Source organism: Zonotrichia albicollis, chromosome 3 (assembly GCF_047830755.1).
Source record: "Zonotrichia albicollis isolate bZonAlb1 chromosome 3, bZonAlb1.hap1, whole genome shotgun sequence".
Lineage (NCBI taxonomy): Eukaryota > Metazoa > Chordata > Aves > Passeriformes > Passerellidae > Zonotrichia > Zonotrichia albicollis.
This window is the reverse complement of record NC_133821.1, coordinates 64779740-64794632: the sequence shown is the minus strand read 5'-3', so window position 1 is coordinate 64794632 and position 14893 is coordinate 64779740. Positions and strand designations below refer to the sequence as shown.

Genomic DNA, 14893 nt, shown 5'->3' with positions numbered 1-14893 from the left:
CAATTTCCTAAATCTTACTCTGTAGTGGTTCAGGAGGAATGTGAAAAATGACCCTTTCAAAGCTTTATCTACAACCCAAAGGCTAGGGAATGACCTGCAAAGGGGGTGACTGGAGCATGAACTCCTGGGGCTAATGAAACACTTGGAGCCAGGTTTTCCAGTTTCTGTATGAATGCTTACATCCCAAGAGCTATTATGCAGCAGGTGCCCTGTCTTGGTTGCAGGCTTTTTGTCCTCTGTGAGGTCTCAGAATTCCACATCTCAGTGGAGAGAGGGACACGTGGTGCAGTCTCAGTGTCCTGCTGAGCATGTCGACAGGAGGGAGGAGCTCAGGTGCATCACTGTCCTCTGCACTGGGGACCATTGGGCACAGTGGCACTGCATGTACCAGGGTGCTGGAGTGCTTTTAAAAAGGCACATGCTTCATTCCCAAGTGTCTGCTGTGAGCACTGAGGCACTGTGGCAAAACAAACACGACCTTCTTAGGTGTGGCTGCTGCCAAGTCATTTCTTAATGTAGAAATTGGCCCCAAGGGTGCAATTTGGTACAGCACGTAGTTCATGTAAGGCTGGAAATAGGTATTTCTCAGATAGCCAGAAAGCTCTATAGTAAGTTTTAAAAAAAATACTTTCATACAATACAGTAGTTGTGGTTTTATGTGCACCAAAGTTGGCAGATGACTTTATGAATCCCAGAGCTGTTTTAACTTTCCCATATTGAATACAGAGAGAATTTTATCTGATCTTAACTCTAGTACATTAGTATACATTGTACAATGCTACTGAGCTACTGAGTTTCCGGGGGAGCTGTAACTTTGAATTTGCCATAGATCATATATTCAAAAATCACCCATTTAATTCACATTTTTTGCTTCAGAACACTCAGTGTGGTTTGAACTGTGGAACAAACTCCCACAGGAACTAAGGACCGCTGCAAACCTTACCACCTTCCCCTCAAAGAGCAACATGTCTTTTTTTTGTTCTGCCATCTTAAACATAAATACATTCAAGCTTGTATGGTTTAAAAACCACTCAGCTCTCCCCAAGGTAAAACAGCTTACCTCACACAACATTCCCCATTTGAGAGGGTGAGAAACAAAGAGGGAATAAACCATAGGTGGCAGCTGTTAGTTACATTGCTTAATTCATTACAGAACAGCAGGGTAAGAACCTGCATAAACTAGAACAGAATGTTTGGATGTGACCATTTGCTGTAATAATCTCACAGTAAATTAAATGTGATTAGGATGATTTGGGAAGAGGATGGTTGCCCAAAGAGGACAATATTCCTGGGAATTACACAGAGTATCAAATGCAGCAGATTGTTTTCTTCTATTAATAAATTTATTGTCTGTAGCTGATGTCATATTGTAAGATTCAGTGTTTCAGACATGCATGCTTGCAGCATATCTTGTTACTTTAAGAGTTTATTCAGTGCTTGTCTCTTGAAAAGATTCACTGGGTGGTTTTGAATTTTTTTGAAGATTTTTCTCCTTAATAGACTAAGCATAAAAAAGAAGTGAAAATGTTTTAGTTGGTGAGGACTGTTGCCTTTTCATACATGTCTGAAATGACCAGTTGAATTTAGTCTGACAGATGGGGAAGGAAAAGGAAAAAAATAGAGCAAGCATAAGAAAATTTAGCCCAAGGATAAGCTTCCTTTTGGTATTCAGTTATAAGCACAGCAAAACAGAGGCTTAAAAAGAAAGCACTGGATCCAGCCTAACTGCGCTGTGTGCCCGACTCTGGAGTCGGCACGATTCCTCTAGAACTAAGCGCCTTCAGCTTTTTGAATGAGCTTTCATCCAGTATATTTGTATTGTGTGCGGAGTAAAAGTGACACATCTTTCCAAAATTTTCTTTCAGAACTACAAGAGACACATGGATGGCATGTATGGGCCTCCAGCCAAACGCCACGAGGGGGATATGTATAACATGCAGTATGGCAACCAGCAGCAGGAAATGTATAACCAGTACGGCAACGCTTACACAGGGCCTGACAGGAGGCCCATGCAGGGACAGTACCCATATCCATATAACAGGGAAAGGATGCAGGGCCCAGGACAAATGCAGCAGCATGGAATACCTCCCCAGATGATTGGTGGCCCCATGCAGTCGTCATCCTCCAGTGAAGGTCCTCAGCAGAACATGTGGCCAACACGAAATGATATGCCTTACCCTTACCAGAACAGGCAAGGTCCAGGAGGCCCTGCACAGGCCCCTCCGTATCCAGGGATGAATCGCACTGATGATATGATGGTACCTGACCAGAGGATAAACCACGAGAGTCAGTGGCCTTCTCATGTCAACCAACGGCAGCCTTCTTATATGTCATCCTCAGCCTCCATGCAGCCTATCACTAGACCTCCTCAGTCATCCTACCAGACACCACCCTCTATGCCAAACCACATCTCCAGAGCTCCAAGTCCAGCATCCTTCCAGCGCTCTTTGGAAAACCGTATGTCTCCAAGCAAGTCTCCTTTCCTACCCTCCATGAAGATGCAAAAGGTTATACCCACAGTTCCAGTGTCACAGGTCACAGGACCTCCACCCCAACCACCACCAATTAGGAGAGAGATTACCTTCCCCCCAGGCTCTGTAGAAGCATCCCAACCAGTCTTAAAACCAAGACGAAAGATTACCTCAAAAGATATTGGTAAGCATCAAAAAAAACAACCTTAATATAAATTGTGAGGAAAGGGACTTAGATTCTGGTTTGGGGTTTTTTTTCACATTTTAAGACACACTTGACAAATAGTGAACTTTGGTAACTACAGTGTGATTGTTTTCAATAAAAATGTGATAACGTGCATCAGTGAGGATGATGGGTAAAACTCATCCTGACAATCTGACATGAAATGAAAGCAATATTTTATATGGAGACTCAAGGTCTTCACAAATGCATTAAAAATGAAGCTTGCCTCAGATTTCAAAATGAGATGTGTTGAAATGTCCTTTAGAATGTCTGTTAAATCACCAGTACAGCATTTAGTTTAGCAAAGCTTTCCATGTTTTTGTTCCATGGAAGCTCATGCTATTCTGCTCTGTAGTTGCAGTCTCTGCTTTCCTTGAATGGTCCATTAAATCATTCCATAGCATTTGTCCTGTTTGTTTCTCCCCCACTTCTTAAAAAGATCCCCAAGTATTTTCTTATCTTAAATTTTGGTTACATTTAATCCATTCAAGTTCTTATACTTCAGATTTCCACATTCCTGACAAGAGTGTTCTACCTTTGTTTACTGATGAATTGGGTTAGTCAAGCTCTTTAGTTTGTACTATTGTTTCAGGCTCAGCAGTGTCAGGAAGAAGGGCTCTGCCAGGATATTTTCCAGCACTAAGGCTTAGCAGCAGTTACAGAAAACTGAACAGAACTAAGCAGTGAAAATAGGGTCTTAATCAGTAGCCGCTGAATTTAAATTTGTGCCCTCACAATGTCACATTTTACTCTTTCAGAACTCACTAACAGTCTCCAAGGATGCACTAATGCTGTTTTATTTCTCCCTCTTTCTTTCTCCAGTAACTCCTGAGGCCTGGAGAGTGATGATGTCTCTTAAATCTGGTCTTTTGGCTGAAAGTACCTGGGCGCTAGACACTATTAATATTCTTCTGTATGATGACAGCACTGTTGCTACTTTCAACCTCTCTCAGGTAGGTGGGAAAGCATTATACTTCTCAACTTTCCAGGGAAGGAAAAGTGAAATAAGACACCTACAAAAATGCTGCTGGCTTTTCCAATTTATTCTAATTAACATAAATTTTAATATTGAAAAAATTGCACTTGTTTAAGATTGCCAACAGTGAGTAACAAGAGGCAGATAGAGGTCACATAGAGGAAATAAAGAAGCCTGAAAAAAGGATGTTTCTTGTAGAAAGGAGGATGTAGGAATATAAGAATTTTAGCACTACTAAAAGCCTAATATGTAAACTCACACACATGATAGTATAATCCCTCAAAACAGAAGTATGTTAGAAATCTGTGTTTCTTTAAAGACTTTGCAAGACTATATTAAACTGGTTTTTGGTGACAACTTGTCTTGTTCAGTATTTCCCTGTGAGACTGTGGGATTTTATTTAATTGCTTATTTTCTCTTCCATTTCTTCTTCCAGTGAATTAAGTTTTCACAGGAATAACAAATTGACAATTTAAAGGCTAAAATCCACTGTCTATCCATAGTGTACAAATAACACAGGACTTAACAGTGTGTGCTTTCGCCTCACTGCCTCCCAGCATTTTTCAGCTCTGCTCTAATCATTTGCCTGTTAGGTGGTAGTAATAGATGGCATGCTGATAATTCACATCATCTAAAATTTGTACAAATTAAATATTCAGTTTCTCTCCTCCATTCATTCCTTGGTTACTAATAGTGTAGCTCATCATTTTTTAAATATAATGACTTTTTTTTTTTAAATACCGACACAAATGGTACATTACATCCCACCTGACTTTAGAACTAGGGATATCTATAGCATGATTTATCTCACCCAGAAAAAGAGATCTAAAATAGGTCAGATGAATCATACCCTAGAAATGGCCTGTAAAAGACCATTGATTATAAAAGGAATCAAGACAATTAGGTTAGGTTGTGTGACTAGTGTGGGTGTTTGAAGTTAAAGGAGGTGAAACTCCTCTGAATTCTGACAGAAGTTGTGTTAATACACCCTATGCAAATGGCACAGAATACTGGACATATTGTAAATACTTATATTCTTTTGTTATGTTTGCTTTGGACTCTGTTTCCAATGGCAGCCAGGATCATATGATGCCTGGTAACTCCTGTGGTTTTGATAAGCATCGGTTTGTTCTTAGTTCCTTGAGAAGTTGGCAATCATAAGAGAATATAGAATGGGCAAAATATAGAATGGACATTTTACTGAAAACCCATTAGCCCACAATTTAAAAAAAAAACACATTAAAAGCCAGACAATTGAGCTGAATGCATCATAACAACAAAAAAATTTTAATAATAAAGCCACTAAGTGTAAATTAATACCAAGTTCAAGTACTGCCTTTCCATAAGAAAGTGATTACAAGTTAATTAAGAAGATTAAACCTAAATGAAAACTGTTTCTGAAGGGTGACTTACAGCACCAGCTTCCAATAACAGTTTTAAACTACTGCCAGACAAAAAAATGGATCTGTTCCAATAGAGATGAGATAATAGTCTAGGATATCAGTACCTGGACCCTGAACGGCAGGTTCCTACATGACAGTTGGTTTTAGAGACAAAGGAGGAAAGGAAATATTGCAAACTTTAGATATCTAATAAAAGTAGAAATCAGAAAAAATAGCCAAGTTAGGAGCTTCAGTATTCTGTACAAAAAATGAAGAGTAATAGTCATTTCCAAGGGAACAGAACAGCTAAGCCAGATGTCTGCTACGGCTTAAAGGAGACATTTATAAGTTCTGTACGTCTCATAGCTGTTACAGCTGAAGCAAACAGAGCTGTGATAATTTGACATTATATACTGTTTGGACAGACTCTAGAAGAATTTCTTTTGATTAACTTCTGCCATGCAGGACCTAGCCACAAGTCCACAGCAGGATGAGAGAAATATTCACATATGAATGCATCAGTGTTCCTAGTAAAATTCCATGCAGACAAAAATATTTATGTGATTTTTATGTTCTTTCTCTCTTCTTCCCTCAGTTGTCTGGATTTCTTGAGCTTTTAGTAGAATATTTTAGAAAATGCCTGATTGACATTTTTGGAATCCTTATGGAATATGAAGTGGGAGATCCAGGCCACAAAGCACTTGATCACAAAGCAGCCAAGAAAGATGATAGTCAGTCCTTGGCAGAGGATACTGGAAAAGATGAGAATGACGAATGTATTGACTATTTTGATGAAGATGAGGAGGAGGGGGAGGATGAAAAGGTAGAAGGAGAAGAAAAGAGCATTGTTTTTTCTACTCCTGGTGCCATTGCTGATCCAAGTGAGAGGCCAAAACAAGCCAGTAAATTTGACAAGCTGCCAATAAAGATTGTAAAGAAAAATAACCTATTTGTTGTTGACCGATCTGACAAACTTGGACGCGTTCAGGAATTTGATAGTGGACTTCTCCACTGGCAGCTTGGTGGTGGTGACACAACTGAGCATATCCAGACTCACTTTGAAAGCAAGATGGAGATTCCACCACGCAGGAAAGCCCCTCCTCCCTTGAACTCTCCAAGCAAAAAGAAGGACCTCGAGGGGAAAGGTGAATCTGAGGAGCAGCAAGAAAAGAGTATAACAGCAACCATTGATGATGTCCTCTCGGCTCGGCCAGGAGCACTACCTGAAGACTCAAACTCTGGTTCCCAAACAGAGAGCAGTAAATTTCCCTTCGGGATCCATCAAGCCAAAAGCCACCGGAATATTAAACTGCTAGAGGATGAGCCAAGGAGCCGGGATGAGACTCCTCTATGCACCATAACTCACTGGCAAGACTCCTTGGCCAAACGCTGCATCTGTGTGTCAAATATCGTCCGTAGCTTGTCTTTTGTGCCTGGCAATGACACCGAAATGTCCAAACATCCAGGCTTGGTGCTGATCCTGGGAAAGTTGATCCTTCTTCACCACGAGCATCCAGAAAGAAAGCGAGCACCGCAGACTTACGAGAAGGAGGAAGAGGAGGACAAAGGGGTGGCCTGCAGCAAGGATGAGTGGTGGTGGGACTGCCTCGAGGTCTTGAGGGATAATACATTGGTCACATTAGCCAATATTTCTGGGCAGCTAGACTTGTCTGCTTACACGGAAAGCATCTGTTTGCCAATTTTGGATGGCTTGCTGCACTGGATGGTGTGCCCGTCTGCAGAGGCACAGGATCCTTTTCCAACCGTGGGGCCCAACTCAGTTCTTTCGCCTCAGAGACTTGTGCTGGAGACCCTGTGTAAGCTCAGTATCCAGGACAATAATGTGGACCTTATCTTGGCCACCCCCCCATTCAGCCGTCAGGAGAAACTCTACGCTACTTTAGTTAGGTACGTTGGGGACCGCAAAAACCCGGTCTGCCGAGAAATGTCCATGGCGCTCCTATCGAACCTTGCCCAGGGGGACACATTAGCAGCAAGGGCAATAGCTGTGCAGAAGGGAAGCATTGGAAACTTGATAAGCTTCCTGGAGGATGGGGTCACTATGGCCCAGTACCAGCAGAGCCAGCATAACCTCATGCACATGCAGCCTCCGCCTCTGGAGCCGCCTAGCGTAGACATGATGTGCAGGGCAGCCAAGGCCTTGCTGGCCATGGCGAGAGTGGACGAGAACCGCTCCGAGTTCCTTTTGCACGAGGGTCGTTTGCTGGATATCTCAATATCTGCTGTCCTGAACTCTCTGGTTGCATCTGTCATCTGTGATGTACTTTTTCAGATTGGGCAGTTATGACATAAGTGAGAAGCCAAGCATGTGTGAGTGGAGATTAGAGGGTCACATATAACTGGCTGTTTTCTGTTCTTGTTTATCCAATGTAGGAAGAAGGAAAAAAAAAGAATCTTTGCTCCTCTGCCCCATTCACTATTTACCAATTGGGAATTAAAGAAATTATTAATTTGAACAGTTATGAAATTAATATTTGCTGTCTATGTGTATAAGTACATCTTTTTATTTTATTTTTTTTAACCAAAGTTGCTGTCTAGTACATTCAAAGGTCACACTTTTTTTTTCCATAGATTATCCTTTTCAATGTTCTTTTCCATGTTTGTATTGCATATTTTTTGGGAAGCGAACTAGTGACTTTTTAAAAAAAAATGTTATGGCAAACCATTGTATGATGGGAAAAAAATCTCACCACTTTGAAACAAAAAGGTGAAAAATAACCAACATACCAAGTTCCTGTGTGTTTTATTTTTTCAGATAAGGAAAAAATAAAAAAAAACTTGTATACCATCACCCAAAGCTCTGTGCAATAGAAGATTCTAGTGATGTAGGTATAGGGGATCAAGGAGGGTGTCAGTCAGTAGTCAAAATCCAAAACAATACTGATTTCTCCTCAGGAGAAATGGTTATATTAGGCTAGGAGCAAAACAAAACAAAATAAGTCAAGTTAAAAGATTTTTAAACAAAACCTGAAGTTAAACATCAATTGCTTCCTCACCAGAACTGTCTTGTCTACATCTTTTTTTTTTTGACCTTCCACAATGACAGTTCTTCACAATTCCTTTAATCATTTTTTAAAATATTTTTTTATTGCCTAAGGGCCGTGATGTATATAGAAGTTGTACATGAAACATACCCTCATTTTTTTTTTTTTTAGTACAAAGTTTCTAGTTTCTTTTTCATGATGTGGTATCTACAAAGTGATAGTAGAATTTTTTTTTCTTTCATTTGGGCCATATCTCCAAAAAATAATAAAAAAAAAGAAAAAAGAAAAAACCCAACACAGAAAACCAACAACTGAGGGTAATGTACAAGTTTCTGTATGTATAAAGTCATGCTCTATTTCGGGAGAGCAGCCGATCACAATTTGCTTTATAAATCAAGGTGTGGAAATGGTTACGTATGGATTGATTTAAGAAAATGGTTACCAGTCTACAGACAAAAAGTATATACAGGAAAAAAAAAAGCAAGAAACACAACTTCAAAGATTTTTCAGTGACAAGAATCTGCATTTGTATTTCAAGATAATGTAGTTAAAAAAGAAAAAACTTGATGTAAATTCCTCCTTTTCCTCTGGCTTAATGAATTTCATTTATTCAGTATAAAATCTTTATATGTTCCACATGTTAAGAATAAATGTACATTAAATCTTGTTAAGCACTGTGATGGGTGTTCTTGAATAGTGTTCTAGTTACAGTGTGGGATATCAGAAAGCAAACTAATTACAAGAAAGAACAATAATGATTATTCTCTTTCCCCTACTTTATTATTATGACCTTCAAAAATATTACGCTATTGTATTGCAGCAACTTGCTCTTCTTTTAGAAAAGCCTTCTCACATCTCAGAGAAGCATTTTTAATTATTATATATAAAACCACGAAGCCTCAAAGGGGAAGACATGGCTGACAAGTGATAGTTCTGACTATGCAGGTACCCAGTCTCCGTGCTGTGTTTGGGGGACTGAAGGCAGATGTTAGAAAAAGTGACAAAAGATTTTGTTAAAGCAATAACCAACTGGAAGAAATCGATCTGTATTCACTACCTGTAATTCTCTCTGTTGGTTAAAGGTGCAAATACCCCAGTGATGTGGGTATTTAGAATAAACACCCACCCACTTCTGGATACTGTATGTGTCATTGCATACTTACGTGGCCTCTTATGCTGGGAGTCCCCCGTTAGAGTGGATCAGGCTTTAATGGAGCACATCCATCGTTATAATTGGTGGGAGATGGCCATTTCCCTTTCAGGAAGTAGCTGGCTTCAGATACATCCACTCTCACCTGGTGATACCTTGTTGCTGAATATTGTTCAAGCACTAATTTTTGCTATTTTATCTTGGATCATTGACTTTGTTAGTGTGATCATAAAAAGCTAATAATAATCAATTTCCCTGGAATTGCCACATAATTACACTGTTAGTGGATGTCCTCCTCCCCTCTCCAATAACAATACAGAGGTACTTGAAAATTACAGCCCCCTTTGGCACACTGCCCATTTTATTCATATAGATTGCTATAACATTAATATATGTAAGAGAATTTCAGAGACAGGTAAAGTACATACAATTATAAACCAAGTTTGAAACGTGCCTCCCTAGTGTCACGAGAAAGTAATTTCTCTTTCTAGCTTCTCTTACCCAGTAATCTCTCCACTCCTACATCATCTGCTGCAGTGGTCTGTCTTCCTCTTGCATATCACTGCTTCTAGAAATGTCTGGTGAATTATAACCCACTTGCAACTCTTTATCACAGAGGGAGGCACATTTCAGGGATGATTTTTACAGCCTTTTGCTGGGCAGTGTTAAAGTAGAATGCCCTGGTAAACATATTTCTTACCAATATTTAATGCTTGATGCTGCCCCATGGATACAAGCAAGCAGTTAAATAAACCCTCTGCTGAGTGCTACGCACCCCTTTCTGATCAAGGACACCAAAGGACATCTATTCTCTTCCCTCTTCAGTCTTCAGATCCTGAATCCTCTGGGGAAAACTGCACCTGTGGCAAAACACTGAGCTGTCAGAGGCAGCATGTTAATGCTCCTCAGGACTGCTCCAAGCCTGCTTAAAGAACATGGGGGAAAAACACCCAGCCAGCCACATAATGCCCATGTGTATGTGACATTTCCTGCCACCTTTCCAGCTGGGCTAAGAAGCAGCCAAGGAAACGCAGCAGTGAAAGGAAAAGGTTAACAGTAAGGACTCTGCCTGAACATGATTTTATTCTGTTACAGTAACAGTACTAACAGTCTGAATCACTGGTTAGTATTACATCACATTTATTGGAGGAAAGGTGACACATCAGAGCTCCAATTCTCCCTCTTCTCTTCGTATGATTTCATTTTTGCCACAATGTCTCTTAAGCCTTTGGAGACGACCTGCTCATGAGGCTTGTGCACTTAGCATGTTCTGATGGAGTCCTGACCAAGCCTGAACTGCTGTTGGTATTGTTCTTACATAAGGCATTTATTTAGGAAGCAAATTCTACATTTTTATGCAGATGTGATCACTGTGATGAAGCTCAGAGTAGTAGTAACAGGATGGACTATTTGAGTTATTTAAGGGAAAGCAGCCAGTTGGTATTTTTGGCACTAATCAACCACAAATACTTGAATAACTAACTGTATACATGTATATAAATCTACCTGATTCTTTGGCAAACCCAAGCAATTAATTACTTGCAGGTTGAAAGAACATCCATGTGTCTTTACTGACCTTTAGAATCACTTCAGGAATTAAATGCCTGTCCTCTTTGACAGGAAAAAATGGTTTTGGTTCTTGTTAACATAACTACCTACACTACTCTTTCAAAAACCCCACAAAACGAAAAACAACACATGAAAATATCCTGCTCAGACACTCCATGTTTTCAACTACCCAAAATGAAAGACAGAAAGGAAAACTTCCTGTGTTCAAAAGTCTGTGCACTTTCTCTTCCATATTCTTTTGCTGTTTCCCACCACAATCTGTGCCATCACCACCCCAAGACCATTACCTTTTGGCATGGATGCACCTAGAAGAAAAATTTACTTGATTAGAGGAATACTGTAGGAAAAGCATATACATATTACATGTTAACAGTGCAATTCAGGCTGCACCTCTTATTTTATGAATAATATGAAAATACCTCTTACTAATAAAGAGATGTAGCTGAAAAAAAAATTACCATCATCTTCACTGTTCCCCCCCACAGAAGAGAGAGAATTGTAAGCATTCATATAGTCCAGAGAACAGAGGTGGCACACTGTGAGTTCACCTTTCAAGAAGCTGTGAGTAGATTCCTTACTCTGCAGGCAGTAGTGGTGATGTACCTCAGCAATAAAACACTACCACAAAAGTCAGTCTTTTTAACTAAGAGCAGTCTGAAATTTTGAGTCTGAGTACTCCAGAGAAAGATTACTTTTATCACCTTTGGCCCAGAATTATCAAATGTGTGGACCCATGCTCACAGAAAAAAACCACAAAGCAGTCCCTGCTGCAAAAAGCTTATTTTCCAAGTCACGAAGAAGTAACTGCAGGTAGAGAAAGAGGCGAAAATAGAAACAAAAACAACAGTAAACTGAGAAGGCAGGTACTACTCTTGTAATTAAGTGGAATTCAGAGATCTAGAACACAGCCTCATGCCACTTTAATTTTCCTCAGGATAATTTGTGACATTTCAGGGTGCTCCCTGCTTGCCTTCTCATTACATCTTACAGTTCCTCATGGCAAATTCCTTTCCATCCATCCCTCAGAAAAATTATGTTAAAGATTACTGAGCATGAAGAAAGGAGAGAGGAAAACTAAGGGGGTGGGGGGGAAGGGTGAAAAGGCATGGTCATTTGGAGAAAGGCAGAACACAAAGCTGAAAGAAAGGCTTCCTATGTCCCTTACTCTATTTTTATGTTTATGCCATTCCAAAGAAACAATTAAACCAAGCTAGGGGAATTTGGCATTTCATTGGTGGCTGGTATAAATACAATGGAATTAAAAACATATTTTTAGGGGGAGCAAGGGAAGGAAAGTATGAGTCTCCAAGTGTAGACTGGTAAATTCAAGTTTTTCTTAATTGCATTTACCTTTGTTAAATCCACCCTCAGTTGTTTATTTGTGCACTGTCAGAAATGGGTGGCCATCCTTTCTGTGAGTGTCAGTAACTCCAGATAAAGGAGACAGCTGTTCTGGACTGCATACCAAATACAGCCTGTCATGTGCCTAAACTACTCATTTTGTGCTTCTAATTACTAATTCTAACACAAGCTAAAATGCATTTCAGTGCAATCCTGTTGTACAGTATAAAGAAGTATAGGTTTATACTTCACATTTGTTTTAACTGGCATAAACAAATGAAGTAGCAAGATCTTCATCTGATGCCCTCAACAGAGCTGTCTTCCCCTGCATTTGTTAATTTACTTGTTCTGTCATTACTTAGTATATATTGCATTTCCATTAATTAAGCATAGTTATCTACATTGAAAGGGTGATGCAGTGGAATTGCCTAGCTAGCAGATCAAATCCCTAATGACTTGGGCATCTCTACAGTGTTTATTCAGGTCTGCAAAGAGACTTCTGAAGGACAAACATTCTGACTTTTGCTCCACTACAGAGCATTTTTAAAAGGCAATTTGATGTATTATCATGCCAGGAGAAAGATATGTTTGCCTAACATGAAAAATACATGCTAGATAAAGCTTATGGTACTCCATGATGAAATTCTACTTTACATGTAGTAATTTGCTTACCAGTTCTACATGTGCATCTGCAACTGAGAAGAAGAAAAACAACAAAATCATGTTTTACCATCAAATTATAATGCCAAATTTCAAAATCAACTATTAAACTTCTTTCGCTCTTAGATATTTTGGAAAGAAGCAATGTTCCACTGGATATATCACCAGCAGTGAAGCTTACAGTGGACTTCTTCAAGAAGATTCTTTCTTTGTTTTTTAATACAAAAGATAAAGCTCCATACATACTGAAACACAAAACCTGATAAATACTTTAAATTAAGCATAAAGCTTCATCCACAGAACTACCACTATGCATTTTATATGCAGTTAGGGACGACAGACTTGTAACAAGTTATTTGTTATCAATATTCTGAGTCCACCTAAAAAATAAAAGTGTATTTCCACCCATTTGCATAGTCAGGCATGTTTCACTGGCATGTGTCTCACAGTGCAGAAGTTGTTTTTTAGTTCCTATTTTTTATTAATATTTACTCCCTAAACCTCTCATGTTGCTTCCTTCCTTTCCCCCATGCATTTGTACCAAATAGAGTCCTGATTTTTCAAATAACTAGCCCAGGGTTTCTCTGTTATTGATACCTTCTAGTATACAGAGGGATTTCTTCATTGTGCTGAATTAAGTCACCAGTTCTTGAGACAGCAGCATGTTCCAAAGGTTCTTATCCTGCAGGGGAAAGTGACTGCAATGGCTCCCAGCCTTAACAGTGCAGATGTGGCCAAGATCTGCCAAGGACAAAGAAAAGAGCCTCGAGTTACACATTTGACATCCCTAACCTTCAAAAGACGGGCATGTTACTTAGAGTAAGCATGGTCAGGAATACCTCCCACTAAACCAGGCTGCTCAAAGCCCCATCCAGCCTGGCCTGGAACCCTTTCAGTCATGGGGCACCCACAGCTTCTCTGGGCAACCTGTTCTAGTGCCTCACCACCCTCATTGTGAAGTTCTTCCTTACATCAACCTCAACCTGTTGTCTTTCAGTTTAAAGCCATTGTCCCCCATGCTATCAATAAACATTCTCATAAAAGTTTCTCTCCAGCTCTCTTGCACGGGTCTCCAGAACCCTTTAGGTACTGGAAGGCTTCTTTAAGGTTTCCCCAGAGCTTTTTCTTCTCCAGGCTGAACAGCGCCAACTCTCTCCACAGGAGAGATGCTCCAGCCCCCTGACCATCGTGGTGTCCCCGCTCTGAGCTCTCTCCAACAGGTCCCTGCCTGTCCTGCGCTGGGAGCCACAGAGCCGCAGGCAGTACGCCAGGCAGGGCCTCACCAGTCCGGAGAGGCACAATCACCGCTCTCGCCATGCTGGCCGCTCTCCACCCTCCTCCTGCGCCACACCGGCCTCTCGTGTCCCGCTGTTTTCCCTCCTGCGCTGCCCCGGCTGGGCAGGGCCGGCCTGGGCCGCGCTGACCCCTCCGGGCTCCCTGAGGGCCCCCTCGGCAGCCCCGGCGGCCTCGCAGTCGGCGTGGGAGGCCTGGGGCGGTGGGGCCGCCCTCCCACAGCCCCAGTGCCCCAGGACAGCATTTCCCTGCAACATGCTTCTTCCCCTGCTTCCCGGCTGCGCTTCCCTCCGGCCCGCCCTTCCAGCTGCAAACGCATAATTCAATTACCGTGAGCTTAAATTTATTGTTTAAAATGGCGCTTAGGTTTAATGCTTTTCCAATACTTCTCTGTCATTTGAAATCAATTAATAAAACTCTTTACACGTACTATTTAAATCAACTTTAATTCCAAGCCTTGGCAGAATCAATATTTAGCAGGTCGCTGCAATCCATCCCAGTCTGTTGGCACAGGGGGAGGCAGGAGCAGCCCCCTCCCCTGAGGGCTGTCCCGTGTCCCCCGAGGTGGCAGCCAGCTCCTGGGGACCCCCGGCACCCACCCTGCCACCAAGGGCCACCAAGTGCCACCGTGTCCCCTCACACACAAGCACTGCCAGCCCTTGGCCGCCTTCTGCAATCAGAGCACCAGCCGAACACCGTCAGTGAGTTCCCAAAATGTCAGTCTGACTTTATGGCTTCGTCCCGGCTCTGAGAACAGAATTGAGGTAATTTTTTGTTCGATGCACTCAAAATCACAGAATCACAGAATTGTCTGGCTTGGAAT

General features: G+C 41.1%; 1 protein-coding gene and 1 long non-coding RNA gene across 8 annotated transcripts in view; one reads left to right on the top strand and one right to left on the bottom strand.

Moving 5' to 3' along the window:
- Positions 1–8577, top strand: part of ARID1B (AT-rich interaction domain 1B) — a 324330-nt gene extending 315753 nt beyond the window's left edge. For all 7 annotated transcript variants that reach the window (XM_074537691.1, XM_074537692.1, XM_074537687.1 and 4 more), the window contains 3 exons: positions 1866–2655; positions 3517–3647; positions 5648–8577. In XM_074537691.1, coding sequence (XP_074393792.1) covers positions 1866–2655; positions 3517–3647; positions 5648–7360 — 2634 coding nt within the window. In that variant the 3' untranslated portion in view covers positions 7361–8577. The remainder of the gene's footprint in view (positions 1–1865; positions 2656–3516; positions 3648–5647) is intronic.
- Positions 7352–14313, bottom strand: LOC113459409 (uncharacterized). Its single transcript, XR_003380594.2, has 2 exons — positions 13375–14313; positions 7352–11081 (listed from the first exon to the last, which is right to left on the bottom strand). It is a non-coding gene; the product is annotated as an uncharacterized LOC113459409 (long non-coding RNA).
- Between the last annotated feature and the right edge of the window lie 580 nt (positions 14314–14893).